This window comes from Prosopis cineraria, unplaced genomic scaffold (assembly GCF_029017545.1).
Source record: "Prosopis cineraria cultivar Desert tree isolate PC_DT_omini unplaced genomic scaffold, ASM2901754v1 PC14, whole genome shotgun sequence".
In the NCBI taxonomy this organism is placed as follows: domain Eukaryota; kingdom Viridiplantae; phylum Streptophyta; class Magnoliopsida; order Fabales; family Fabaceae; genus Prosopis; species Prosopis cineraria.
The window spans coordinates 2,850,552-2,876,830 of record NW_026555345.1 but is presented as its reverse complement, the minus strand read 5'-3'; the positions used below and the strand labels follow the sequence as shown (position 1 = coordinate 2,876,830).

The window sequence follows — 26,279 nt, the reverse complement described above, 5'->3', positions numbered from 1 at the left end:
TTTCAACCCATGGCATTTGGAATTGATGCAACCTTTCATAAAGGCTTAAGGAAATGGAGTTATACCTTGATTAATAGTTATAACTTTTGATTTAATGATTGCACTTGATCTGGAATCTTCAAATTTATAATTGTATACTTTAGTTAATATTTTTTGACGGTAAGTCTTACTCTAATCTTGATGAATCTAATCTAAACTTGATTCACCTAAATTTTTATTCACAAAAAGAGGCTTTGTAGTTATTTTTGCAAAACTTGATAGTATGTAACTAGCGCCTTGATTATCAATAAAAGTGTTAATTTTTACAAGTTGATCAAAGAGGAGCGTAAATTTCAAGACATCACTATGGTCGGAGAATTTCAAGGTTTAAGTATTATCGTTCAAGTGCTGGTAATTATCTGATATGGCCTATGGGACATAATATTAATAATATACATGAAGGAGCACAACTATCAGATCTTTAAGCAAGAAAAAATAGTTTCAGGCAACCCTTGGAAACATTCGGCGTCTTTTCTAAAATGATAAGAGTACAATATTTGTCCGTGCGTGGTTGAGCGTCAAGTCAAGAAAAAGAACCCATTTCAAAAGATTAGGCTTTTTCAGATACTAGATTTTCAAGACTCGAAGTATATGGTGAACAAATGTAAAAGGTTAAAATGCTCCCCATGCTTTCTTGAATGGAATGGAAAAATAATCAAGTGCACGAGTGGAAGGAACTGCCACCCACCTTGTCACTTCCATTCATTCCAAACGGTGAAGATCTCTTCTTTTAACACATACTGTTAGTTAAAGCTCATGCAAGACCAATTTACTTCTTTTTACGCAAATGCAAAAGCTCACCAGCAAAAAAGCTTCAAAGTTGGTGTGCCTTTATACATACATGCACGTTAAGTGTTTGACCGCTTGCATTATTGTTGATGACAGTGTAGCATAATACCCTTGCTTTGTACATATCTCAGTTTGCCTTCCTGTTTCTTGTCCTTTCCTTTCTTTTGTTATCCCTAAGTGCTACTTTGAAATATCATATTCTTCAAAAGCTATGACCTCAATTTCTTCTTTTAATGCAACGCAAAAGATCCGACTTTGCAAAAATAAAATCTTGTGAGCACCATAGGTTGTTCTCTTCGTAGTTCGTGCAGTTCTGTTTTGATTACAGCATTTGCCTGACGCGTTCAAAAAGAGTACAGAGGGTGTGTGTATGGGTTTGAAATAGATTCAACTTGTAACCCATTTGGTTTCTTTCCATACCCCAATCTTGTTCCAGCTTTTTAAAACTCTATCTCTTTGAGAAGTCTCATTCCATGATCGTGTAGTTTGTGCAGCGAATATGCAGAGTAATGCAGTGAATTAATGTATTTTGGATGCATCTTCCGTTTTTGTCAGTATCTGATGGTGGTATATGACGCATTTAATGATTTTTTGGTGCATCCTTTGACAGCGTTGAGGATTTGAAACCGAATTCTGACACAAAACCGTATGCATGAAATAAAGAGGCGCGATTCTGGATTCAAGCAATTCAAGCTCATGGACTCGACAATTTTACTTACGAGTCACAAGCGCTCTAAAAGGTTTTCACTCTGAAAATTTTCTGTTGTGTCTTTAGTTCAAGAGTTTGATTTACATACCTTCTCTTCAAAGTCGTGGCCTTCTTAAACCAAATAAACTGAAGATAGAAGGAATTTTTACGAACACCACGCGCTGTGGTTTTTTTGCAAGTAGATACATTACTGAAGGGTCCTAAGCTCAAGTAGTTTGATTTGAACAAGAGGGTTAAATTTTCCATACTTGCCTCATCTACATTCCACAAATGGTTATCCTGTGAGATGGCTTTTCGCTGTTTACTGCATATTTATAGGCTCCACTTTACCTTGATAAACCTGAGATTTTATCACTGTGGATGACAGTGATCCTATGGAAAGAAGAGTCAGGGAAGATGAATTATGGGATAACGGGACTGAAGGTTCTTGTCACACTAGCATGGTATATCTCATACTTGCTGTAGATTTGTCTTTTTTAATACGATGATTAATTAATTTTCTCCATTAAAAAAAAAATGAAACGAGGCAGCTTGTGGAAAGCAACGAATCCAAGAAGAGGCAATATCATAACATCGATCTTCAGAGTTCTTTGACTCGAGAGGTACTTATTCGCAACTGATTTAGTTCCACCATAAGAGATAGCCACTGATAAGCTCATAAATACATGGTTTATTATGGTTTAGAGTTAACTTTCCGTTTATCTGTTCTTTTCACTATAAACTGTTATGTCATCAAGGTTTTGCTAACAACCCTTGTCCTTGCCCTTAAAAATTTCTCTTCTCATGACACAAGTCATGCTTTGCAACGCAAAATAATTGGAATCTTTAAAAGATTTTTATACATACTTTTCTATCACAGACATCTGGCTTGTTGTTCTTTGATACTTTGTTTTTTATGTCTTTGAAGATTCTAATGCTTCAAAAACGATTGCATCAACAATTTGTGGTGCGAAGTGCATTAGAGAAAGCATGTTACCTGCCTTCCTCACAAGATGCTGCACTAGAAAACTCGATGCCAATGGTATATACCCATGAACACCTAAATGGATGCTCTAAATAACTTCCAACTTTGCTGGATTTTTCTTTTGATCATGTACCTCTTGTTTCTCAATTTTAGGCCACCAAGGAACTAATTAAGGAAATTGGCGTGTTAGAATTAGAAGTAGTGTACTTGGAACAATATCTTCTCTCGCTGTATCGGAAAAGATTTGATCATCAAATTTTGTCTCTATCAGCCAAGGAAAGAAGATTGGAAACAGATTCGGACACCAAGAAAGGAAGTTCATTAGTTAATAGGAAAGGTACTATCACTGGGAAAGAGATTTCAGTTCCTTGCAATAATCTCCCGTCACCCAGAAATTCAGTTGGCTTTCCACTTAAGGAATGCAAGAAACAGTTAGAACCAGAAGCTGTTTTAGACTTAAGTATTCATCGAAGTCACTCCACCCTATCTCAGCAATCAGTTTGTTCCATCGAAATTTCTCAGGCCAAAGCTTTGGACACTTTCCATTCTCTACCGTTGTCTATGCTAGAGGTAAGTTTCAACAATTAGCTAGAGTAATCCTTGCTTCCTTATATTTGAATTATTGGTCCTTCAGAGATACCATTGCCACAGTTTTAGTCCTTAAAGGTTAATCACTATCATATAATGTCTTTGCCGAGAACATCAAATAGATAGTGAAGTTGTATCTGTCAACTGTATTTCCACTAACAAAGTTGCCTATATGGCCCAAAATTTGCCCATTTGGAATGTTAGTGGTTGACTTGGGGACTCATCTGTTAATTCTCCCATTCAAATTGCATATACTCCGTATCATCATCTTTGGGTCAACTATGCATGTTTTAAATTTTGTCAACAGTTCATGCTCAGACAAGATATGTAATATATATTTCTTAAAACGTTAAGAGATATATTAAATTCATGGTGGCGGTCTCTTTTTGGGACCACTATTGTAGCTTACTTTTTAAATTCAGTGCTTCTAATTTGGTTTCTATTCAAATTATATGTCATCAGCAAGCTCAGAGTAATAACTGCAGTTCAACCTCCCTCGCTGAGCATCTAGGAAATTGCTTTTCTGATATAATTCCAGAGACACCAAACTGGCTTTCGGAGGAGATGGTTAAGAGCATATCAGCTATATATTGCGAACTTGCAGACCCTCCTTTCGTTGGTCATGATAATGCTTCGTCCTTTATTCCATTCTCATCATCAGTGTATGAGTTTTCTTCACAATGCCAGGGAAACAAGCAGGCCTCTCGGAGGAAGAAGCACCGAACCTTCAATTTAAACTTTAACAGCCGTTTCCGCATCAAAGGATCAAAAGAATTTAGTGGACCTTATTGCTCAATGGTAAAGATTCAGAGGCTAAGCAGGGATAGTGAGAAATTAAAAGAAGTCGAGTATATGCTACGGAGATTTAGGTGAGCGATCTTTGCGATCCAAGTTCCACAAGTCTTCATCCTAAGAGATTCATTCGCTGAACGAGGCAACTAGCCATTACAACTTTAGTTTGAAATTTGAAGACATCAACATTGTCATCAAGCATTAAGATGCAGCACTGAGGATTGATCATGAGCCATTGTTTGATAAGTGGATTATGATCTAATTTTGATGTTCTTTATCCACTCTCAAGAGACTAATATATGCTTAGTTTAGTGTTATAAATCTTTCAAGGATTTTGTCTAGCTGATAGTTTAAGCTGGACAACTGAATCTAGCATTAGTCAACAAATATATTAGCATATCATTTACACCTCATGAACTATGTCAACATGCTAAGAAAATCCGCCTTTTTGTCTTGCTTTCTTGCAGATCACTTGTTTCTCGGTTGGAAGATGTTAATCTTAGAAACCTGGAGCATGAAGAGAAGCTAGCTTTTTGGATCAACGTGCACAACACCCTAGTGATGCATGTAAGCATTTGGTTTTGGAACTCCAATGTTATTGTCATTTTAGGTTTCGTTCCAAGTCTTGAAGACAAAACTACCATATTGTTGTCTGTCATCTACAGGCTCTATTAGTTTATGGAATTTCAGCCAATAATGCCAAAAGAATTTCTACAGTACTTAAGGTGAGTTGGTCCCTAATCTTCAGCCAATAAAACTGACAAAATCCTTTGGTGTGATCTGAAGTCCTTCTGAATTAAACTTGTTGACAATGGTCTTCAGGCTGCATATAACATTGGGGGTCATAATGTAAGCGTAGAACTTATACAGAACTCCATTCTGGGATGCAGAATGCCTCGTCCAGGACAAGTAACTCTGAACACCTGAAACCTCCGCATAAACTTACTTTCATTATTTTACATTGCAAACAAAGTAGTAGATGAAGTCTGAATCCTCTAGATTTATTTACCCTGAAGTTCTTGAAGAGTACAAAAGGAAAAAGGGACGAAAAAGAATTCTATATATACTTCTATCCTCTGTGTCATTTTCTCTCAAAACCATGCAAAAACTTCAAAGAAGTCTAGAGGATTCTGGCAAACATTAACTGAGAATAATGCACCTTTCTTTTCTTCGCAGTGGCTGCAGATTTTGTTTCCTTCAAAAGCAAAACTTAAGGTTAGAGATGCAAGAAAAGCATATGCAATACACCGCCCAGAACCTTTATTGATATTTGCACTCAGTTCAGGAAGCCATTCTGATCCCGCGGTACGCTTTTGCCTATCTATATTTGTTCTCTCTCTTGGCGTAAACTCAAGGAGACAGAAGCAACTTTTTGTAGCTCTTGATCACTTAATTGGTGCATTTTCTATTTGTCTGTAGAGCTTATTCTTACTTAGATGAAGCAGCATCCCTCTTAATCACTGCTGGTTGCAACATTCTCAGGTGCGTTTGTATACATCCAAGAGAGTCTTGGAGGAGCTTGAATCTGCGAAAGAAGAGTACATCCAGTCTACCATCGCTGTGACCAAGGAACAGAAAATACTCGTACCAAAGATAGTTGATTTCTATGCAAAAAACACACGTCTTGGTGTTTCTAGTTTGATGGATATGATCAAGAATTACCTTCCTGATTCTCCAAGGAAAATCATTCAGGAGTTTCAATCAAAGGCAAGCTGGAAAGGCGTTGAGCTGATCCCTCATAACTTCAGTTTCAATTACTTGATTTCGAAGGAGCTAGCTTGGTAATCACATGTCATAGTATATATTAGTATTAGAGCTTGGAATGACAGATGAATCTTAATTCAGGCTAGTTATGGAAAAAAAAATATCCCAAGTTCTTCCTTGGACATGGTAAAGAAGACTTGATGTTGATGAAAGGAATCAAGACCGGAGTTATTTTTACATGTCGAGTCTCTAAGCATGACTGAAGTGAAACTGCTCAGCCTGGTAGCGAGCTCTCGTATTGATATGTTTGGCCGGAGATAACAGAGAAAAAGGGAAGGGAAAATTGAATTCAATATATCTCTTGTTTAGGAATTATTTTTTATAATAATAAGGAGAGGATGATGAAGAATATTTCCCTTACCTTTAAAATCTTTCAAAATCCTCCCTATTTCTTCCAATTTGAAAAGTTTTGGAAGAGAAAATTATCCCAAGCAAGGAGAAGGAAAATAAGTATCCCTCCCTTTCCTGTACTTCTTTTCTCTTACCCTTCAAGTCCTAAACATATCCAAAATGTTTTGTGGCCGTATATGTGAACAGTGAAGCTTGTAAATCATCAGTCTTGCTTGATTGGCATACCTATGACTATGATTCAATTGTCATTCCTAGTCTATTTAAGAACATTATTGAAAAGTTTGTAATGATGCTTCCAGTTTTCTTTGCCTCCCATCTTTTCCAAGTTTGAGGGAGTGCATAAAATTGTAAATTGTTCCCTTTAAGTAAATTTTGGAAGTCTCTGTAATCATTTTGTTAAGTGAATTTTTAATATTGACACAGGAAGTTAGCATCTCTTTTATTGAATTATTATTTAAAAAAAAAAAAGCAACCAAACATCATCCCCAAAATTGAAAATGTGTCTACACAATTATAGCTGTTCATTCCTAGTTTTCTTTCATCCATCCCACCACCACCCCGATGTGTTTATCTCCTTCTACTTCTATCTATGTGCATTCGCACTTAGTGCTCATTAGGACATGGCCAAATCCTGGCTTTTTAATTTTATTTCCCTTCGAAAGATCTGTGCCATTCATTTTAATTAATTTTTAAATGTTTTAAATATTATATATTAATATAAAAATTATAAAAAATTATGATAGTAAATCTGAACTATCTTCCATACTCATCCAAGAATGAGAACCATGATACTCATCATTTATGACGAGATCTAGATCATTCAAATTTAAAATTTTTTATTTATATTTATATTTATGAAAATAAAAATTTTAAAAAATATAAAATTTTTACTTACTTTTTTTTTTATTACCAATCTGGTCACTACAGATTTAATCTAAAAATTTTAATTTAGAATTAAAATTTTTTATAATTTTATAAGTTGACTATTTATATATGCTTTGAATAAGTTAGATATAATTTGAATGATTCAATTTAATATTAAAAATTTCATAATTTTTACATATCATCTAAATTTATTCTAGATAATTTAGATTTAATATCAAATTTTTTTTATTATTTTTATATTAGTAAATATAATATTTAAAATATTTAAAAATTAATTTAAAATGAATAGAAAAAAATTATTTTAGGGTGATATGAAAGGCCATAGTTCATCTATTTACTTCAACCAATTAAGGAAACAAACAAAAGAAGAATTTCTGGATAAATGGCGTGAGTAGCCAGAGCGTATTCATTCATATATATATATATATAAGGCACGTAACCCTAGAATAAACAATATTATGCCATCTGTACAGTAAAGAAATATAAGAATGCAGAAAAGGAAAATAAACATGTGAGTTAATCCTTTATGATCTAGGCTTGTAACAACATATGGGCTTGGTTCTGATGGAATTTTATCTTGGGCCTTTGTAACCTTAACTTGGGCTTTGTCTTTGCACAACCTACTTCTGTCTATCCATCTATCTACTTTAAAATTTAATACTTTGTACTTTATACCTTAATACTTTAATTATTAATTTTAATTTTAATTAATTAACTGTAAAATCCATCGTTTACTATTGAAAAACAGTTGCCCCTACAATGTTTTACTTTCGATCAGTGTCATTAATCCTTGTGTGGTACCCCCTGATGTTGTGGAATTTTGTTACAAAACCAAAATCAGGTAGACATAGAAAAACAAAAATAAAATGAAAATGATAGTCAAATCATAAACTAATAATTAAAAGGGTTAAGTTGTAATTTTATTTTAAAAGTTTTGTTTAAAGAGTACTAAACACCCTATATTGATAAGTTGAACATATTTTTTTTAAATTATGTTTTTGAGAAACAAAAAACTCTTTTATTAATTAGCAGTTAACTTTTCTATTTTCTACTGCATAGCATATTTGTAGAGTCCACAAACAGTAACATATAAGATTCCTATCATATCTTTTGATATTAATTTAGTTTTGAATTTTTTTAAAAAAGCGCTAAGTATTTTGAAATTTTTTTTTAAAGAAAGCTTACCACCATGAAATCTTGTATTATTTATTTTCATTTGCGTCTCTCTCTTTTCTTTAGACTATGACCCAAAAAAAAAAAATCAAATATTTAGTTGTATTCATATCTCATGCAAGAGGTCAAACAGGTGTATATATAATATATTTATACATGTGCAGTATCCAGCTATTTGATAAATGAAATTAATAAACATACAAGCTCAAATAGATTTGAATTCTGTGCATTTAATTGGTGCGTGCATCTTGTATATTTAGATATGGATAAGAGAAGAGACAAAATAAATTTATACATATCTTGGTCCCTTTGTATTATTCTCTCTCTTAAGTATATAATGTATTGTGCTTATGGGCCACTATTCTAACATTTCTACGGGAATTATATATATTCTTTTTATTTTTTTTCTTTGATATTTTATTTTAAAAATAAAATTATAAAGAAAAAAGAGATGAAATTGGTGATTTTCATTTTTCATTTATTATGTGTGAAAAAAAAAACAAATAACACAAATTGTTTTGTTCATTGAAAGCGATGACAAGGAAAGTGAAACAAAGAGACATAGAATCTGCTGCTCCTAATTTCTTTTCTATCTGCTGGGGAATCACCAGAATCACTAGAATTCGCTCGACACAGTGAGGAGAGAAGTCTTTTGGCGATTAACTGAGAATTAATATGATTCGATGAAACAGTGAGTGATTTTTAGGTCAAATTCATAAACCCTAAATGGAAGGCGAGGGAATAGGGTTAGTGTTGGCCAGAGCTACCGAACTTAGATTGAAGATCGGCAATTGCATCCACAGAGCCTCCCCCACTTTGCGCTCCCCTTCCAATGGCCTCCTATCGGCGGAACCTCCCGAGGGGAATGAAGAACTGAATGACGCAGAAGACGACGATGACGATGAAGAAGCGGAAAGGCTATTAAACATCTGCGATGCGCTGGAATCCCTGGAGAACCAGTTATCTTCCTTGCAGGTTTTCCTCAAAGCCCCCCCCTTTTTTTAATTGCGAGAGACTTTTCTTTTTAATGTTATGACGTTGCACGATCTAATTTCCTATGCTTCTTGTTTCTTTTCTCGGTTGGATAAGCTGAACTAATTATTTCTACCACTCAAGATGCACAGGTAAAGAAAAGGATTATCTAGAACAGAAGCTCGGATTATTTGTCTTAGGATCTGTCTAGTTGTTAGGATTATGGCCTGTGATTTTTCTTTGGATAAGGGCTGGATATAGTGGAATGGATGTCCCTCTTGAACTCTAACGAAGCTTTTCCTTTGCTTAAAAGCCTTTGAAGCAATCTGCTGCCCTTGAAAGCTAAATTTCTGAAGTACTCTGCCTTGGGGACCACGCTTCTTCTATGAACCTTGCTGATCCCATTCAATAGAAACTACCCATTCTACTGAAATATTTTGTATACTTCCCTAGTTCTAGAAAATTAAGTACCAGTAGCATTCAGAAATAAGGAATTCTGGCCTATAATTTAGGATCTAACTTAGCCGTTATTTTAAACCAGATTACATGGCTGTGACCGAAAAAACAAATTAAAGTACATGGCAATATGCAAATCACGGGAATACTGATTACCCAATGCTACATGAGTTCTAGAAATAAAATCCCATCTTATTCTCTTGGTGCCGTTAATTGGGGGGGGGGGGGGGGAAGTGCCATGCCTTGTCAAGTGTTTGCTTCCAAAGAAAACATTATCCTCTGTCATGATATTGTCAATTTAGAAATAGATTTATCTCCATGATAAACCTGTTGACTTAGTGATGGAGGAGAAGCTGAGCCTGCAAGTCCTAATTCGAGCCTTTCATTGTAATGAAATTACATATAGAGTGATGCTTAAAATTCATTCAAGAATCTTTTTAGGGTAGATTAATATATGCTTTATTAATATCTCTGAGCTTCACAGTATTGCAGTGGAAATATGATGCTCACATTGATGCAATATATTTGATATTGTCTAAATTCATGATATTCCACGTCTTTTAGCAAAGATGAGAAAAATTCGCCAACCTTTTTTATTGCTGGTGTAATTACAGTGCTTACATGGTCATGGAATTCAATCCTGTATCCTTCTCCAAATTTTGCTATTTTGGCTCCCTCCTTTCTTTGCAGCACAATGGCTCAGTCATGTATCAGAATCTCTATTGAAAAATCTCATGTTGCCCATTTTAATTTAGTTAGCATGCCAACAACAACGTTGTTGGTATGTCTAAGTTGCAGAAATTGTGACCTTTTATCTTCCTGAAAGTTGTGCAGACTTTAGATGCTCCCATCATGTGTGTGTGTGTGTTAGTGTTAAAACTGTTTCCATAATGATAAAGGACTTGCTTGCTCCGCATTATTTCTCTCTGGATTTATGTGTCCATATACTTGAAGCAACAATTGAACTAGTTATACTAGGTAGAAAGAGTTTATTATCCCTTTGGATAATCCATACCATAGCTATACCAAATTGGGTGGCAGAACTGCTTGTTTGTCGTCAAGATGATTTTGGACAGCATAAGATAAACTTGGTGTTTATGTTAATGTTTGATCACAGATACAGTCCTGTAGCATGTTATTATAAATGAATTTTTCATTCATCACCTGTCGGATGAAACTCATTGAAACTGACGATTAGCATGGCTCCAGTCTTGCCCTTTATGCTTCTTGTCATTACAAGGATGTATAACTGTTGTCTTGAATTAGTTGTCTGTCTAATAATGGTGGACTTTGTTCATATGATTGAATGAATGATGGTTTATCTTCATGTTGTTGAAACATCCTTATTATTCTCTTCTACTTTGTTTTTAGGACTCTTAATTGATGACTTAGAACTCTTAACTGTGGTTGCAATACCCAGGTTCTGCAACACCAGCAGCAATACGAAAGAGAAGTTGCTCTTGCTGAGATTGAGCAAAGCCGCAAAATGTTAATTGATAAGTTAAAGGAATATAAAGGTAAGGGGCTGGAAGTGATACAAGAAGCTTCTGCCTTTGCTAGCGAAACAGTAGAGCACAACAATGATCTGCTTCTTCCTCCATATCCAAGCCGTCCTCCCTATACCATGATGCATAATTCTGTTTGCAACGGGTTAATCCCAATTGATCCTGAGGTCCAAGCAAGGAAGAGTCTGAGCGAGAAAGAGCAAAATCATGTTCAAGATGGGGTGAAAAATGCAAGAAAAGGATTGGGATTTTTTGTTACTTCTGCAGCCAAAACTGTGTTCACTGTTGTTGGTGTGGTATCCATTTTAAGTTTGTCTGGTTTTGGACCTAATCTGGGGAAGTTAGGTACGAACTTCAACATTCTAGGCCTGCTTCATCAGCCGGAAAGCGAGGATGAGAGATCAAAAACTAGATGTCCGCCAGGGAGAATCCCAGTTGTAGAAAATGGAGAGGTTCGATGTGTTGTGAAAGAGAGAGTTGAAGTTCCATTTTCAGCAATTGCCGCAAAGCCAGATATAAACTACGGATGTGGTTAGCTCTAGTGCTCATGTTGTACTTCACTCCTCTCATTTATTCCCACTCTACTGTTGTTCATACCTTTGTTCAGTGGCATGTAGTTGTCATGATTCTTGGTGGTTTATATTTAGCCGCAAGGTCTTGATTGTCTGAGGGAAGTGAGATCAAGGGTTGTATATTTTTCATGGTCAATTAGTGTGGTAGTAGATTTTTTTCAAGTGAATTTTCTTTTTTTTTTTCCCGTTGTCATTGTCGACCTAGTATCTCTCACGTATTGATAACCAAGGGGAAAAGATAAATCAATAAAGATGATGACTAAAAGTAACTAAATTGTGGTAATAATTTATAAGATTTTGAATTTATACTTGAAAATAAAAACGATGTGGCGATTTTTTTTTTTTTACCAAATATTGTGTTTATTTTTTATGACAATTTGCATGAGAATATATGGATTTAGGAGTCGTTGGCCAAAAAAAATTGTAATGGATTCAGTAATCGTTTAGTATTTAAAATAAAAATTTAAATAAATTTGTAAATAAAATTATTCCCAGTCCTCCACGTTAGTTTTGTGACAATGTCTTCAAACTAAACTGGAAATTAAGTTGGAAAAGTCAACTAGTCTTGGTTTTTATGATCTAATTAGTTAATCAAACAAAAATTAAATAAAAAATATTGTTAAATGTATATTATGTATATAAGCAATATGGTTTAATTTATGAATTTTTCAAGTTTTGTAAATTCTTAGCATTTTATATTAAGTTTAGATCCGTCCCATCTTGTGAAAATTGTTCTAGTTTCCAAGTCATTTTTTAGCTCAATAGTTACTCAATTTTGACTTAACCTAACCCAACTTCAATCCATAGAAATGGTTTTCTCAACACAATCCAACTGATCAGTCTAATTCATTTTTGAAAACAATGTATTGTGAGGGACCTAAATATAATTCTTTTCCCCTTCTGCCGACGTATTCTCATAAACAGTCATGCTTATTGCACACTGTGACAGAAAAAGTCAGTCAATTGACGTTCTTAATAGAATATATTATGTTCGCTTAAATACAAGATTTAAACTTGAAAAATACTAAAATCTAATTAAATGTAATCACATAGTCATGTCCAAGTGAAAGAAAGAACATAAATACTCAAAAATGTTGGCCACCCCAAAAAAATCAAGTAAAGGAAGGTGGAGGAATTGAATTATAATAAATTAAATAAATATATTTATCAAATAAATATTGCTAGAATCACTTGAAATTCTTAAAAAATGAGGCATGAAACGAAGTCACTATGAAAGTTTTATGAGAATTAATTAATTTTAAAAGAAAAATTTTTTTGGCAAAGGCCAAATACATAATGTCATTTACAGTTTATTAATTAAAAATGTGTCATATTATATAATTATAAATATAAATTTTTTATTAATAATAATAGAAAAAGAAAAGAGAAGAAAAGAAGTTCAAAAAATAAAATTATCAAAAATAATTTGGCATGTTTTTTATTGAACTGACCGAAAGGCGCAACGTGTGGTCGTGCAAGAATTTCTCTGAAAGGAACACGGTCATCAAGTGAAGCAGGTCAGGTGAAATCAGACAGAAACATCAATTTGCCACTTCCTGGCTGACGCAACCCAGAGTCAACGATCCAATCCGCCGACGTGGCATATCGGTACGATCCTGGTTTTGTCTTGCCGCCAGCGGCACCTGGTTTGGAACCCACCTTTTCTACATAAATATATATAAATAATATTAAAAAAAAAATCTTCTCAAATTTCCCACTTACGGGTCACCGCTTCTTTTCCCTGACGCGACGTTGCTGGCAAAGTATGTGAGTTCCTTTGATTTTGGCATGTTTTAACTTTTTATTAATGGACCTAATCAAAGCTTAATGGCTCCCCATTACCCTCAAGGGACACTTTCTTCTTCCTTATAAATCTCACAGCAATCCTCACCCCACTAACCAAACCATAATTTCTCGACATCACCAAATCCTGCTATTACTTGCCAACATGGGCGAATCCGAGGGATCAATTTGTTTCACCCAGGAGCAAGAAGCTCTCGTTGTGAAGTCATGGGAAGTAATGAAGAAGAATTCTGCAGAGCTGGGTCTCAAGCTTTTCTTGAAGTAGGAAATCTCCTTTTCTGAATCCTCTTGTTGATTCCGACTTCATCTTTCTCTGCCTTTTTTATCACACGATTATTTTTTTAATTATTATTTCAGAATATTTGAGATTGCCCCGTCGGCTCAGAAATTGTTCTCCTTCTTGAGAGATTCGAAAGTCCCTCTGGAACAAAACCCGAAGCTCAAGCCTCATGCTATGAATGTCTTTGTCATGGTAAGCTTACTCTGTTTTTCACATATATAACCCATCACAGCTTTAGCACCATTCAGATTTTATACGTTGTCTTCTGATATATATATATATATTATCTTTTCGGATATTTTATTGCAGACGTGTGAATCAGCAGTTCAGCTTCGAAAGGCTGGTAAAGTCACAGTGAGAGATTCAACCTTGAAAAGATTAGGTGCTCTCCATTTCAAAACCGGTGTCGTGAATGAGCATTTTGAGGTATCAGAAAAGTTGACATGGTTAAAGTAGAGACGAAGTTTTTCAGATGATTGCTATTAAAGTCTTCAACATAATAAAGAAATTTATACCAATGACATGTAGACTAAAATCTAAACATATAAGAATTCACTTATGCTTGCATCTTGTTGATGATAGAAACAGACTATACTAACCTAACCCAAGAATCTACTTATCCAGGCGTCAATATAGAATGATTAGGAGTTCTTTACTACTAGATTAATGTATAACCTAATCTTGTTTGGTGTTGCTAAGGTTACAAAGTTTGCACTTGTGGAAACCATAAAAGAAGCAGTACCAGAAATGTGGTCGCCGGACATGAAGAATGCATGGGGAGTAGCTTATGATCATCTAGTTGCTGCCATTAAAGCTGAAATGAAACCTTCCTCTTAGATCATCTCTACAACTTGTGTAGTACTTTCCTCTGGAGCTCAAAATGTTTGATGGAGTGCCACGTCATCAGTCCAGTGTTTCTGCGTGCATGTCATTGAGCTAGTGTTTGGGATCGTTGTGTTTGCAATATTCTGTTGCATAAACCTGCTTATTACATAGCCATTAATGTTGCTTTTGTACCAGTTTGGAAAGGATCTTAGCTTTTAAGAATAATTGGAGTTAATAAATTAAAGATATAATTTCTGTCAGTGATGGCTTTTAGTAAAGCTACTTTTGGCTCCTTGTATTTGACACAAGTATTTAGTTATACTAATACAATCATAATCTCTGTTGAAATATCTCGTGTGACTTTTTAATAATATAAATATATTGAACTTTTACATGAAACTTTTTCTCTTTTTATTAAAGTATTTTATTTTTTAAATTCTATTCATTTTTAGATAATTTTTATTGAATATTGTACAAAATCACATGCATCATGTGATAGTTTAGCTGGGAAAATGGAGAAATTTCTTTTTATTTTTGGAAAAAAATCAAATTCATTAAACTAAATTGAAATACATATAAACAGCCCAAATCAAACGAGATTAATTTGGGTTTTTAGTCCTAAGAATATTATATAAAACAAACATAAAACAACATTGAGATGGACGGTAGTGTAAAGTTCTAAATGGATCAATGCAAGAGCTGTGTCCAACTTGAGCCAGCTTATTTTAATAATTGTCTTGGTTTTGAATTTTGATAAAGCTCTGTTCTATTGTCTGCATTGACCAGCGTTTACGAAGACAAAGAAAAATAGTGAATCGTTCCTGAAATAACCTATATTTTGCAATTTCAAACAGTCAAACAAAACGTAATCAATCAAATAAAAATGGACAAAAAGCGTCAATTCGTGAGTTCATGGCTTACGCAACCAAACGGTCCAATCCTGGTGGCTGCACCTAGTTTCGAACCAGCCTCATTATTTTATTGACATACACTACACTATTAATTAAATGTCTAAGGGATAATTTCAATAAAATTCTTTAACTATATTTAATTACATTTAAAGTTTTTAAATTTTTGAAATCTCATTCGCATTAATTTGATATTAAATTTATTAAAAAAATAATAAAATTACTCTTTATTTAAATTAATATTAAGACTGTCATACTTCATTTATCTATTTATTTATTGAATATTGTTGATTACCTACTTCACTTATTTATTTTCTTAAAATAAAATCCAATGAAAGTCTAATAATAAATAAATGAAGTAGGGCAATTAATAATAGTCCATAAGTAAATCAACAATATACAATATAGAAATCAATAAGTTATTTTAAGATGATTTAAACACCTAAAATAAAAATAAATTAAGTAGAATAATTAATAATATTATGTAAGTAAATGAGCAAATAAAAAAGGGTAACGAATAAGTAAAGTAAAGAAATTATGATATTAATTTAAAGGAGGGGCAATTTTATCATTTATCTAATTTAATGTCAAATCAATTTCTATAAACTGCAGTAAAATTTTAAAAATTTAAAAATTTTAAATGTAAATAAATTTGGTCAAAGGCCATTTATTAAGATTCTCCCAATGTCTAATGTTATTATTAAATGGAAGAAAGCAAGGAGTTAGCCACAAAGAAAGCCATGAAGCACAAGGAAGTATCTGGTAGAAATTGTTTTTTTTTTTTTTCAATTTCTCTCAAGTCTCAACAAATTCTCACGATTTTATGTTGTATGTGTATGCGTTCTTAGGTTACACATGCACATCAACGGTTTACTTTCATTTATTTTTTTTATCGCTATTTTGGGGGGAAAAAATTCTCACGATTTAACAGGCGCTAACCAGGAAAGCATATTGCTGTTTTGATTTTAAAGATAAGAAAATATCATCAGCTTTTGATAACAAGATGAAAAAAAAAGTCATTCATCACTTGTAATGTCCTCCAGTTTTGTAACTAAACGTATCTCTTTCCCTATTAACTTTCATTATATGTCTTGCATGTGATTGTGAGAGTGGACAAAATTTAATGTACAAAGCCCAAAAGAACACTAGTAGTCCAGTGTGACTGACCTTGATTGATAAGGGAAAAAAAAAACCTAATACTTCAATAGTGATAATTTTTAGTGCATATGGATTAAATCTAATTTAAGTTGAGATAGCTCAAACTTAAGTGAGTATATTAAAAGTTCAATTTATCATGTTTGAATAAAAAAAAAAATCATAATTAAGATCCAAAGCAACGTTTTTAACAAACTTTATCCACCAAACTTTTTCAATAGCATTGGGCATTCGAGTGGATGAATATTAAGAGCTTAATGTTTTTTAAATTTTTATTCTCTCTCTTCTTTATTTGCTATCTACCCAAGCATGTTGTCCCAAGCCTCTTTCTTCATTGCCGTTCGCATGGCTGCTCTGGCTCGCCCTTCACTCTCCCACGTCTGCTAGATCTAACGAGAGATCACAGTCGTTGCTGCTGCCGATAGCCAATCTCCACCTTGTGTATTGCTCGTCCTGAGTTGTAGTGCTATCATCCCTTCCCCTTCATCTAGAGTGTCCCTGCTTTGAAGTATGGTTCTCGACCTCCACCTCCTTCATCAAAATGAAACATAAAAGATCTTGAAAACTCCTAATGAAAGAACAAAGCTATCACGCATGCTAGAAGATGAGGCAATGAGGATAGTGAAATGAAATGGGAAGGGAGGGGGGAAATGTAACAAGTGGGTCCCGCCATTTTTTCGACTTCTTCTTCTTCTTTTTTTAATTTTCTTTTCTTAATTTACTTTTTTTAATATATAATTCCTATATAATTTTAACAATAATATTTCATGATTTCATAAATAATGAAATCATCTTTTTATAATTTTCTATCATTTCTCAATGCCCCCATAAAATCCAAAGGAGTAAACTTCACTTGTAAAGATAAATCTCAATATTTAGATGATTAAAAAGCTTTTTAAGTGGGAAAACAAATTATTTTTTAATCCTATGTAACCTTATTACTATTACTATTACTAATACCCAATTTTTATTTAAAAAAAATCATGACTAGGTACTATATATTTAAAACTTAACTCATTTTCGTAAATTCTCTTTCAAATAATTATCTAATAAATTTTAACTATCATAAAACAATTTCATGAGCAAGATATTGATACTGGTAAAATATTATTGTCAAATCTATTCAGATCATTAAAGTAGATGTATTATGCTCGTGATATAATTAGAGATCAACTTGTGAATCATGTCAATTAAATATTTTGTAATTTATGAATTTATTTTTAGCTTTTCATTATTGAATATTTAAAATTTTTTACTTATTAATTGTAAATTTAAGTTGATTATTTTTACCTATTAATTAATCAAAAGTATAAATACAAAAAAAATTACATTTATTTCTAACTTTTTAATAATCAAATCATTCAAACAAATTTTAATTTATTCAATTGACTTTTAAAAAAATACATCCAAACATAAATCATATTACATCAATTGACTTTTCCTCTAACCTCAGTTATAAATTTTTTATAAATTTTTTAATTCAAACATACACTTATAGCATATTTGGATCAATTTTTAACCTTAGTTAGAATGAGTCAAACTGAAGTTAGAAACTAAAAAGCTCAAAAAATATTGTTGGATTGATAAAATTTTTTAACTTAAGTTAGGGCCCCCCAACCTCATGCATCTTTCATGGTAGCACGGAGAAGAAAAGGGTGATCACTGCCATGAGGGAGGAAAGGAGAGTCGTGAAGCTGAGGGAGGGAGAAGATGAAGGTGATATTGTGTGAAAGAGAAGAGAGGGTCACAATAATGAAATCAAAGACAATGAGAATGGTGAGAGAAGGCTCAGGATGCAAGTGAGAAATGAATTTTGAAATCAAGTTCTTATTATTTTATATATCTAAAAATATATTAAAAAATTCATGTTTATTTTGATCATTGAAAATTTCAAGTGACCTATACCTTAAATCATCAAAACAAATTTTAACTTATCTAATTAACTTTTACCAATATATATATATATACATATCCAACTATAAATTACATTATATTCACTGATTTTTTTTAATCTCAATTAAATCCTAACTTCAATTGTAAATTTTTTAATCCAATGGCACACTTAGTTTAGTATAACAAGCGCTCATTTCTAAGGAAAAATACCCAACTTTCCCTCAAGATTGAAAGACCAGCTTTACTTTGGATGACCTAAAGGTGAAAGCATAATAAAAAGAACCAACTGCAATGAGCCAGAAGGGTGAAAATTTCATAACGAGAATGTCCTGATGAGATCGGATCTATATTCATATCATCCATAATTGAAAGATGCCAAATATACAACAGCAGCCTCTCTTAAAAAATCTATCCCATGTCTTCAGTAAATATGCTCTTGTTATGGAAACCAAAATAATCAAAGATTGGGACAGGTGGGAAAATTTATTGCGTCTGGGTCTTGGTGTGAGCTCTTCATCTGCAGACACAATCTCACCCATTGGATGCATGGACATGATGCATGCAAGAATTGCCCAATTATAAAGGGGCAAAAAATTGCGCTGCTACAGATGTACCTCGATAGTGAGAACCTGTTGCAAAGCAGCAGCACCATATTATTGACCAATATGGGCACTTGATCTTATGGCATTCATTACAGTCGAAGATTGGCTAGCAAGATAAACCTCGGCAGCTTTTGTGAGATTGTGTTCCTTCTTGAGCCTCTCATGGATACTTTTGTTTCATCTTGCTTTTGCTTCTACCGCTCTTGGTCACTTTAACATGCTGTCTACCTTTGTCGCTACTATCAAACACTTCTTCCAGCAAGAGCTTCTTTAGCCTTGGATCTTCCAAAAATCCGTTTGATATCATCTCCTTGTGAAATTCCCGGGCCTTAACTAGCCACCCGCAAGTCGCAAGCCCTTCAACCATTCTTCTGTAGTGCATACAGCTGGGCAGTACTTCAAAAGTTTTCATTTCCTGCCAAATTTTTAATGCATTTACAGGTTGCTCCCACTTAAAGAATTTCTCAAGAATTAAAAGAAAGGAGTCCTCATTAGGCCCTAAACTATCACTTTGCATCCTAATAAGAAATTCCAATGTCCCTTGATAATCTGTTCCCTCAAGAAATGCGTGGAAGGTTTCAATCGTCGGTCTAAGATTCTCCTCTACCATTGTATTTAATAACAGTCTTGCATGTACTAGTTTTCTTGCTTTGCAAAGAGGGAGTAACATTGAGTTAAAGGTGGCAGAATCTGGCTGCAAGCCACCTTCTTTCATCTCATCTATCATTTTCAGAGCTTCCTTCAAGCAATTTTCACGAGTCAAAACATAAACTAAAGAATTATAAACCTCCATCGCAGGGACCCAACCCCTTTTCTTCATCCCATCATAAAGTCTGAGCGAGTCAAAAAGATTTCCTGTCTTTGAAAAGCAAGAAATCATGTGGCTATATGAGGTAGCATCTGGTGTTATACAATAGTTCGACATTTCTCTCCAAACTCTTTTCGCTTCAAGTATATCTACGGAAATGTTACACCACCCATTCAGAATAATGTTAAAACTCTCGGTCTCAAGAGGGAAGAGCTTCTTATTCAGAAGCATAAACTCTTCAGCCTCTTCAATGTGCCCATGCTTACAAAGTGCATGCAGAAAAGCATGGAATGCTTCATTATCAGGGGTCATTCTGAACTTCTCCATGAAGTTGAATGTTTGAATAGCCTTGGCTGAGTCATTTCCAAATGCATATCTAATTGAAGCAAAATGCCAAAAGAGGACAAACGAACAAAAGTTATTGATGGAATTGAGATGCCACTAAGAGTTCATATATTTACCAACACAATACCCCAAGGAAGATATAAAAATATACAGACAATGAGGTTGATTAATCAAATTTAGAACATGAATAATAAAAATCTAATATTCAAATAATAAGGAGGATCACCACAAATGAGCGTAGTTACTAGTTAACTCAAATGATTCCAACAGCCAAGACAAAAAATGACTTCTTAACCTAAATATGATTTGATTATTGGTGTAATACCCATCAAAAAACGAAAGTAAACAAGCAAGATAAGAGTCAATCAAAGGAGATCAAACTAAAATCAGTCTGATGCTTCCTATTAAGAGGTACTTCTTAACATAATAATACAAATATAAAGATTCATTCCACATTTTTAAAAAAAGTTGTAGATGAGATACATTATTAAAAGGAACTACTGAGAAGTATTTCACAGAACCAAAATACTTGGAAGTTATAGTGTTATTGTCACTGAATGCAACCCAGATGATCTTTAACAAAGCCGATAATTTCACAAAATTTTATTTGAAAAATTGAAAAAGTATGTTTGGCATAAGTGCCAGGGAAAATTTGTAACTGACTCTCCATTTTAACCATGATAATGACACCAACAAAAACTTCTACGAACCAGAAAGATTTTCAAGAGCAAAGGCCATTTCACCTATCAATCATAATAAGCATAGCCTGCCGAGTACACAGAGAAGACCGATGCATATCTTGAATCAAACCCCATGCAGTAGAAAACTTCCGATGATAGCCCAAGACCCATATCATCAATTGATAAACATTTTCATCATTGCAATTCCACTTCTTACCCCATTTAAACGCTAAAAAAGCAGCATCGTACTCTTCCCTCAGTTCCCAAATCGCCGAACCAATTAAATTTCTATTAGCTTTGATACCTGATCCATCCAGAAAGGCCATGGCCTCTGCTTGTGATGAACTATAATCGACCTTTCTGAGCAATTCAAGGAACTGCTGTAGAACTGGGTCAATTGGATCCCCACGGAAATGGAACTTATCAGCATTGAAGTCGATGGGATTGCTGAGAGGTCGAGAGTGATAAGAGAATGAAGGTTTAAGGAAGTGAGACGGTAGGGAAACTGTTTGCTGAAAACCCTGAGAGAGATAGTGAGGTGTGACTGTGAGATTTGATGGGTGAAGTGTGCGAGGAAGAAGAAGTTGAAAGTGCCTTAGTGAAAGCCTTCTTGTAAAAGACCATAAGGCCATAGGCTCAGTTGATACCTCTGAACCGAGATGCAACTAGAGAGGTCACAAAGTCTTTGATCGCCCGTTTGGTTGATGTCAAATAAACACATTAGATCAAGGAATGGAAACAGGATTACCATGACAAGTGCGTTTGGTTGTTTGCTTGGACTTTAATTCCATTCGAACGAGAAAGGAGATTCCTGAATCCTGAATTTAGTTCCAATTGCTTTTTATTCTTTAATATATTGATTGAATGCAGAAGGATCATCGACATTCCTAAAACAGAAAAACATGAATAAAACGAATTGATCCGCGGAAAGCAGCATTCCAGCTCGAGAATTACACAATCATGACAAACAAGGAAAAAAGAAATAGTTCATATTTAGAGGTCACACGACGAATGTCAAAACAGATTCATTAGAGTTTGAAAATTTTACAATCATTACGACGAACAGAATTTGCTTGGTTACCTGGAGGTCAGAATCTAGAGTTCTAGCTTGAGCTCGTCCTTCTCGCCGACGAGATAGTGGAAGACGTAAGGGGTGACTCGAATTGCACGACCCAAGCACAGAACATGGCGACATGAGATTTTAGCTGCTTCAGCACTGCAGCCTTGTCAGGCTCACGCACAAACATTCCTGGAAACGTGATTTCTTCGACGAAGAGTTATCGGGTTCTCGCGGTTTGCTTAAACCCTAGATTGGGATTCTGGTATTCTTCTGCTGATGAATTCTCCTTTAGATTGACTACACATTGGGTTTAAAGCCCAATTTTGATTAGGGCTACGTAAAGAGCCCACCAAGTATAGGCCTAAGTGAAACATGAGCCCAATTTCCCAGCCCCCCAACATAGCTTTTTCTTTTTCCCGGCCCCTGTTGTCTTACTTTTATATTTAAAATACAATCCAAGGTACATAGAACTTTTGCGGAAACACATAGGAACTGTTTCAAATTATTTTTATTTTATTATTTTAAAAATTAATGTTTTATAGAACATGTTTTAAAAATAAAATAATAATAAAAATAAATATTTTTTTATTCTTTCTTATTTTTTTAAAACAATAATTACAGAACATTTAAAAGTTATTTTTATTTTTCTATTTTTTAGAATAATATTTTATTTTTTTATTTTTTAAAATACTTTTTAAAAATACTTTATTAAATAAATTTTTTTATTTTTTTATTTTGAAAAATAAAAAACTGTTTTTAAAATAAATTTTTAAACAAATCCATAATTTATAGCTGTAAATCCTTGAGCCCCATGAAATGAGGAGTCGTTTTTCATGACATGGTGAATGCAAGTTGTATGACACTATGACCTCTAAAAAGGAAATATAATTATTTTCCATTTTTTGCTGGGTCATTTTAATAGCCGTTGATATAATCTCTGGGTTTGTGCTCAGGAATAACCTGACCGGAAGTCTAACGGGTCAAAGTTTTAATGCAACGCCGACATTGAGCTCCATTCTGGGATTGAAAATTGTCTTGTCTGCGACAAGCAACTCTGGACACCTGTAACTACCACATCAACTTTTTCTCGTTATTTTACATTGAAAGCAAAGTAGTACAGGAAGGAAATATTTATTTTTAAATTTTACTGCCCAGCATCCTCTTGAAAACCAAGTATTGATCCTACGTTGATGCGAGGGGAAAATTTTGCCACCATGTCCCCCAAACATTCACTGCTCATCAAGTTGGAGAAAGAAAATTATTAAAATATTCCGAGCATGCCACAATATTTTGTGCTCTCCGATAAAAAAATAATATAAATATAATTAAAAATATCTTTTTTCGTCATTCTAATATACATTCATTTATTTATTTTTTATAAAACATGAGAAGTATAATTACTGACAACACAACATAATCTCTCTCAGGTGATGAGGGTGAGGGTAAATCTATCCACTAAATTTGTGATGCTTATATAAAGATTGAATTCCAACCATTTTTCGTTTTTATTAAAGTGTTTTATTTTTTTTCAAATTATGGTTATATTTTAGATTATTTTTATTGAATGGTGCACAAAATCATACTCCCTCCGGTCCCATTTATAAATTCAATTTTAAAAGATGTATTTGGTCCCATTTATAAGTCACGGTGTGTCTTTTTAGGTAATATTTGAGAGGTATTTCCAAAATTATCCTTTATGAGAGAGAAAAAGTAACAGGACATTACTTTTTAGATTTGTTATATAGGGGTATGTTTGGAATTTTACTTACTTTTATTCCTTATACTTTTATTATATTGGTATTGACGAGATTGATAGAAATAACTTATAAATAAGATCGAAGGGAGTATTCATTATGTATAGTTTCGAGGCGAAGATGGAGAAATTGGAAAGAGTCAAACAATATATTATCAAATTAAAAATCGATTCGTGAGTTCATGGCTGATGCAACCAAGAGACAGAGAGTCAACGACTTATGTGAGGTAAACTAACGGTCCAATCCCGGCAGCAGGCAGCACCTAGTTTCGAGCCCGCCTTTTCTGCAATAAATATATTATTTTATTCAAAATAATACTCGAAAGGACGAAAAGGCTTATAATATTATTGAAAAACTCTACGCAAATACTTAATTTATTTATTGTTTTTACTTGTCGCCACGTCCCTCCCTTTCTGTAACGTTACTATCAAATTCGAAGCATTTGATCTCCCGTTCCCTAGTTTTTGGCTCGTTCTAATTAATTGATTGCCCACCACGAAGCATCCCAGTCCAATATGGCAAGAATGGCTCGCCATTGCCCTCAAGGGACACTTTCGCCTTCCTTAAATCTCACCGCAACATCCTCCACTTACCCTCAAACCCCATAATTTCTCAACTTCATTGATTCCCATTGGATTACCCAGAAGATGAGCCCCCCGGAGGGAATATGTTTCACCCAAGAGCAAGAAGACCTCGTGGTGAAGTCATGGGACGTAATGAAGAAGAATTCTGCAGAGATCGCTCTCAAATTTTTCTTGAAGTAGGGATCTCCTTTACTGAATCCTCTTCTTGATTTCAACTATATTTTTCGCTGCCTTCTTAATGACGATTTATGCTTCTTTTATTTTATTTTATTTTTGGTTTAAACTTAGAATATTTGAGATTGCCCCGTCGGCTCAGAACTTGTTCTCCTTCTTGAGAGATTCAAAAGTCCCTTTGGAGCAAAACCCGAAGCTCAAGCCTCATGCTGTGAATGTCTTTGTCATGGTAAGCTTCCTCTGTTTTTGACCTGCATTGATTTTACTCTACCATATGGATGAAACTACTATGTTCATATACATCCCATTCTAGCTCTAGCACCATTTATATTCCATACAATATGTCTTCTGCTAAATTTCTTTCACCGGATATTTGCAGACGTGTGAATCGGCAGTTCAGCTGCGGAAAGCTGGTAAAGTCACAGTAAGAGAATCCAACTTGAAAAGATTGGGCGCTGTTCATTTCAAAAGCGGTGTGGTGGATGAGCATTTTGAGGTATTTGACTTAATCGTTCGCTGATCAGAAAAGTGGACATGGTTAAAGATGAAATTTTGTGTAGTAATTTGAGGTATTTGACTTGAGAATTTACTTTAAAAATGAGGCCTTTCTACTGACACCGGCAGATGTATCTTTGGGATTCCATTCTTCTTTCAATTTACTACTAAAGAAATTTATAGACAGATGATGATAGAAGTGCACTATATTTACCTAGAATCTACTTAATCAGGTGCAAAACATATCTGAATGGAGAGTTCTTTTGTACAAGATCAATGTATAACCTAATTTTCCCTGTTTTTAAGGTTGTGAAGTTTGCACTTTTGGAAACCATAAAAGAAGCAGTATCAGAAATGTGGTTGCCAGACATGAAGGATGCATGGGGAGTAGCTTATGATCAGCTGGCTGCTGCCATCAAAGCTGAAATGAAAGCTTCATCTTCATCTTAGACTATCTCTACAGTTTGCATAGTCATTTTCCCTCGAGTTCAAAAAGTTTGATAGGGTGCCACCTTAATCAGTCCAGGGTTTCCGAATTTATGTCAGTGAGCTAATGTTTTTGGTCGAAGTGTTTTGAAATAACAAGAATCACATCCAAGGATCTAACAAAAAATTCATTGGTTAACAATGATCAATGTGAAATAAATTATTGCTAAAATAAGATCATGAGCTCTTTTTTTTTTTTGAAATAAGACTTGTTATTAGTTCTTATCTACACATGAGTTTTTTGTCAAATCTTTAGATGTTATTTTTCCTTTGAAATATTATGTTGTATGAATATGCATTATCTTATTGTCTTCTTCATGTTGGAAAGCGTGCCTTGAACCACTTTAGAAGATAATAAGGATGTAATTTTTGTTAGTGATGTGATGGCTTTCTTTATGTTTATTGTTCTATTGATTATGCTTACAAATTTAGAGAAAATTATAGTTTATTCTAATTTTAGGGCAAAATTTAGCCCCCAAAAAACGAAGACAAAAATTGTACTGATACAGCTCAATTTTGCTGATTAAGCTGGTCCTAGTTGGCTAAATTTTATTTAGACAGATAAAATTGGTCCACTCATCTTGAAGAACATCAAAACCCTGTTTTATGCTACTCTTCTGCTTTCAACATGTTCCTCGGAAACTCTGAGTATTTCTGACACAAGGTTGAAACGTTTGGTTGGGTATTGGGTTCGGAATTTGATGCTCTGTGCATACAATTCATACAGAGAAAGTGGTATATGAGGATAGGGTGGCAAGAGGAAATATATATGATTCAATTGAAGTTGTCAGTGGGAACCACATGAGGCTTTGGTGAGTTAATGTGCAGTGGCGGAGTCAATAGCCTGAAATTGGTGAGGAGCCTAATA

The 26,279-nt window shown here is 34.0% G+C and overlaps 5 protein-coding genes across 10 annotated transcripts; 4 read left to right on the top strand and 1 right to left on the bottom strand.

The window, feature by feature from the left end:
• Positions 1 to 625: 625 nt before the first annotated feature.
• Positions 626 to 6,384, top strand: LOC129293767 (uncharacterized). 6 transcript variants are annotated; one of them, XM_054931872.1, is made up of 12 exons: positions 626 to 753; positions 1,439 to 1,568; positions 1,905 to 1,980; positions 2,068 to 2,139; positions 2,445 to 2,558; positions 2,655 to 3,071; positions 3,552 to 3,958; positions 4,349 to 4,448; positions 4,547 to 4,606; positions 4,704 to 4,790; positions 5,058 to 5,186; positions 5,364 to 6,384. In XM_054931872.1, the coding sequence occupies exons 2-12, from the start codon at positions 1,477 to 1,479 to the stop codon at positions 5,664 to 5,666; spliced, it is 1,857 nt and encodes a 618-aa protein (XP_054787847.1). In that variant the 5' UTR covers positions 626 to 753; positions 1,439 to 1,476; the 3' UTR covers positions 5,667 to 6,384. The 6 variants fall into 6 exon arrangements, with proteins under 6 accessions (XP_054787847.1, XP_054787849.1, XP_054787848.1 ...); XM_054931874.1 differs by lacking the exon at positions 626 to 753 and adding an exon at positions 918 to 1,334 and having other exon boundaries at positions 5,301 to 5,442; XM_054931873.1 differs by lacking the exon at positions 626 to 753 and adding an exon at positions 926 to 1,101.
• A 2,217-nt stretch (positions 6,385 to 8,601) lies between these two features.
• LOC129293232 (plastid division protein PDV2) lies at positions 8,602 to 11,721 on the top strand. The gene is made up of 2 exons (XM_054931067.1): positions 8,602 to 9,029; positions 10,903 to 11,721. The coding sequence occupies exons 1-2, from the start codon at positions 8,781 to 8,783 to the stop codon at positions 11,521 to 11,523; spliced, it is 870 nt and encodes a 289-aa protein (XP_054787042.1). The 5' UTR covers positions 8,602 to 8,780; the 3' UTR covers positions 11,524 to 11,721.
• Positions 11,722 to 13,507: 1,786 nt separating this feature from the next.
• Positions 13,508 to 14,479, top strand: LOC129293078 (non-symbiotic hemoglobin-like). Its single transcript, XM_054930881.1, has 4 exons — positions 13,508 to 13,623; positions 13,720 to 13,834; positions 13,952 to 14,068; positions 14,342 to 14,479. The coding sequence occupies exons 1-4, from the start codon at positions 13,508 to 13,510 to the stop codon at positions 14,477 to 14,479; spliced, it is 486 nt and encodes a 161-aa protein (XP_054786856.1).
• Positions 14,480 to 18,734: 4,255 nt separating this feature from the next.
• On the bottom strand, positions 18,735 to 22,438 carry LOC129292280 (pentatricopeptide repeat-containing protein At1g80880, mitochondrial-like). Its single transcript, XM_054929857.1, has 3 exons — positions 21,940 to 22,438; positions 20,922 to 21,745; positions 18,735 to 20,209 (listed from the first exon to the last, which is right to left on the bottom strand). The coding sequence occupies exons 2-3, from the start codon at positions 21,488 to 21,490 to the stop codon at positions 19,186 to 19,188; spliced, it is 1,593 nt and encodes a 530-aa protein (XP_054785832.1). The 5' UTR covers positions 21,491 to 21,745; positions 21,940 to 22,438; the 3' UTR covers positions 18,735 to 19,185.
• Positions 22,439 to 24,205: 1,767 nt separating this feature from the next.
• Positions 24,206 to 25,807, top strand: LOC129292891 (non-symbiotic hemoglobin-like). The gene is made up of 4 exons (XM_054930568.1): positions 24,206 to 24,432; positions 24,545 to 24,659; positions 24,810 to 24,926; positions 25,232 to 25,807. The coding sequence occupies exons 1-4, from the start codon at positions 24,320 to 24,322 to the stop codon at positions 25,373 to 25,375; spliced, it is 489 nt and encodes a 162-aa protein (XP_054786543.1). The 5' UTR covers positions 24,206 to 24,319; the 3' UTR covers positions 25,376 to 25,807.
• Positions 25,808 to 26,279: the final 472 nt, after the last annotated feature.

Excerpts from the sequence above, each read along its gene's own strand:
- LOC129293767 (XM_054931872.1), top strand. The coding sequence starts at position 1,477 with ATGCATGAAATAAAGAGGCGCGATTCTGGATTCAAGCAATTCAAGCTC. Across the intron at positions 1,569-1,904 it reads AGTCACAAGCGCTCTAAAAG|TGATCCTATGGAAAGAAGAG; the intron begins GTTTTCACTCTG and ends TGTGGATGACAG. Across the intron at positions 4,449-4,546 it reads ACAACACCCTAGTGATGCAT|GCTCTATTAGTTTATGGAAT; the intron begins GTAAGCATTTGG and ends TGTCATCTACAG.
- LOC129293232 (XM_054931067.1), top strand. The coding sequence starts at position 8,781 with ATGGAAGGCGAGGGAATAGGGTTAGTGTTGGCCAGAGCTACCGAACTT. Across the intron at positions 9,030-10,902 it reads ACCAGTTATCTTCCTTGCAG|GTTCTGCAACACCAGCAGCA; the intron begins GTTTTCCTCAAA and ends TGCAATACCCAG.
- LOC129293078 (XM_054930881.1), top strand. The coding sequence starts at position 13,508 with ATGGGCGAATCCGAGGGATCAATTTGTTTCACCCAGGAGCAAGAAGCT. Across the intron at positions 13,624-13,719 it reads GGTCTCAAGCTTTTCTTGAA|AATATTTGAGATTGCCCCGT; the intron begins GTAGGAAATCTC and ends TTATTATTTCAG. Across the intron at positions 13,835-13,951 it reads CTATGAATGTCTTTGTCATG|ACGTGTGAATCAGCAGTTCA; the intron begins GTAAGCTTACTC and ends ATTTTATTGCAG.
- LOC129292280 (XM_054929857.1), bottom strand. The coding sequence starts at position 21,490 with ATGGCCTTATGGTCTTTTACAAGAAGGCTTTCACTAAGGCACTTTCAA. Across the intron at positions 20,210-20,921 it reads ATGCTTATTATGATTGATAG|ATATGCATTTGGAAATGACT; the intron begins GTGAAATGGCCT and ends TGCTTCAATTAG.
- LOC129292891 (XM_054930568.1), top strand. The coding sequence starts at position 24,320 with ATGAGCCCCCCGGAGGGAATATGTTTCACCCAAGAGCAAGAAGACCTC. Across the intron at positions 24,660-24,809 it reads CTGTGAATGTCTTTGTCATG|ACGTGTGAATCGGCAGTTCA; the intron begins GTAAGCTTCCTC and ends GGATATTTGCAG. Across the intron at positions 24,927-25,231 it reads TGGTGGATGAGCATTTTGAG|GTTGTGAAGTTTGCACTTTT; the intron begins GTATTTGACTTA and ends CCTGTTTTTAAG.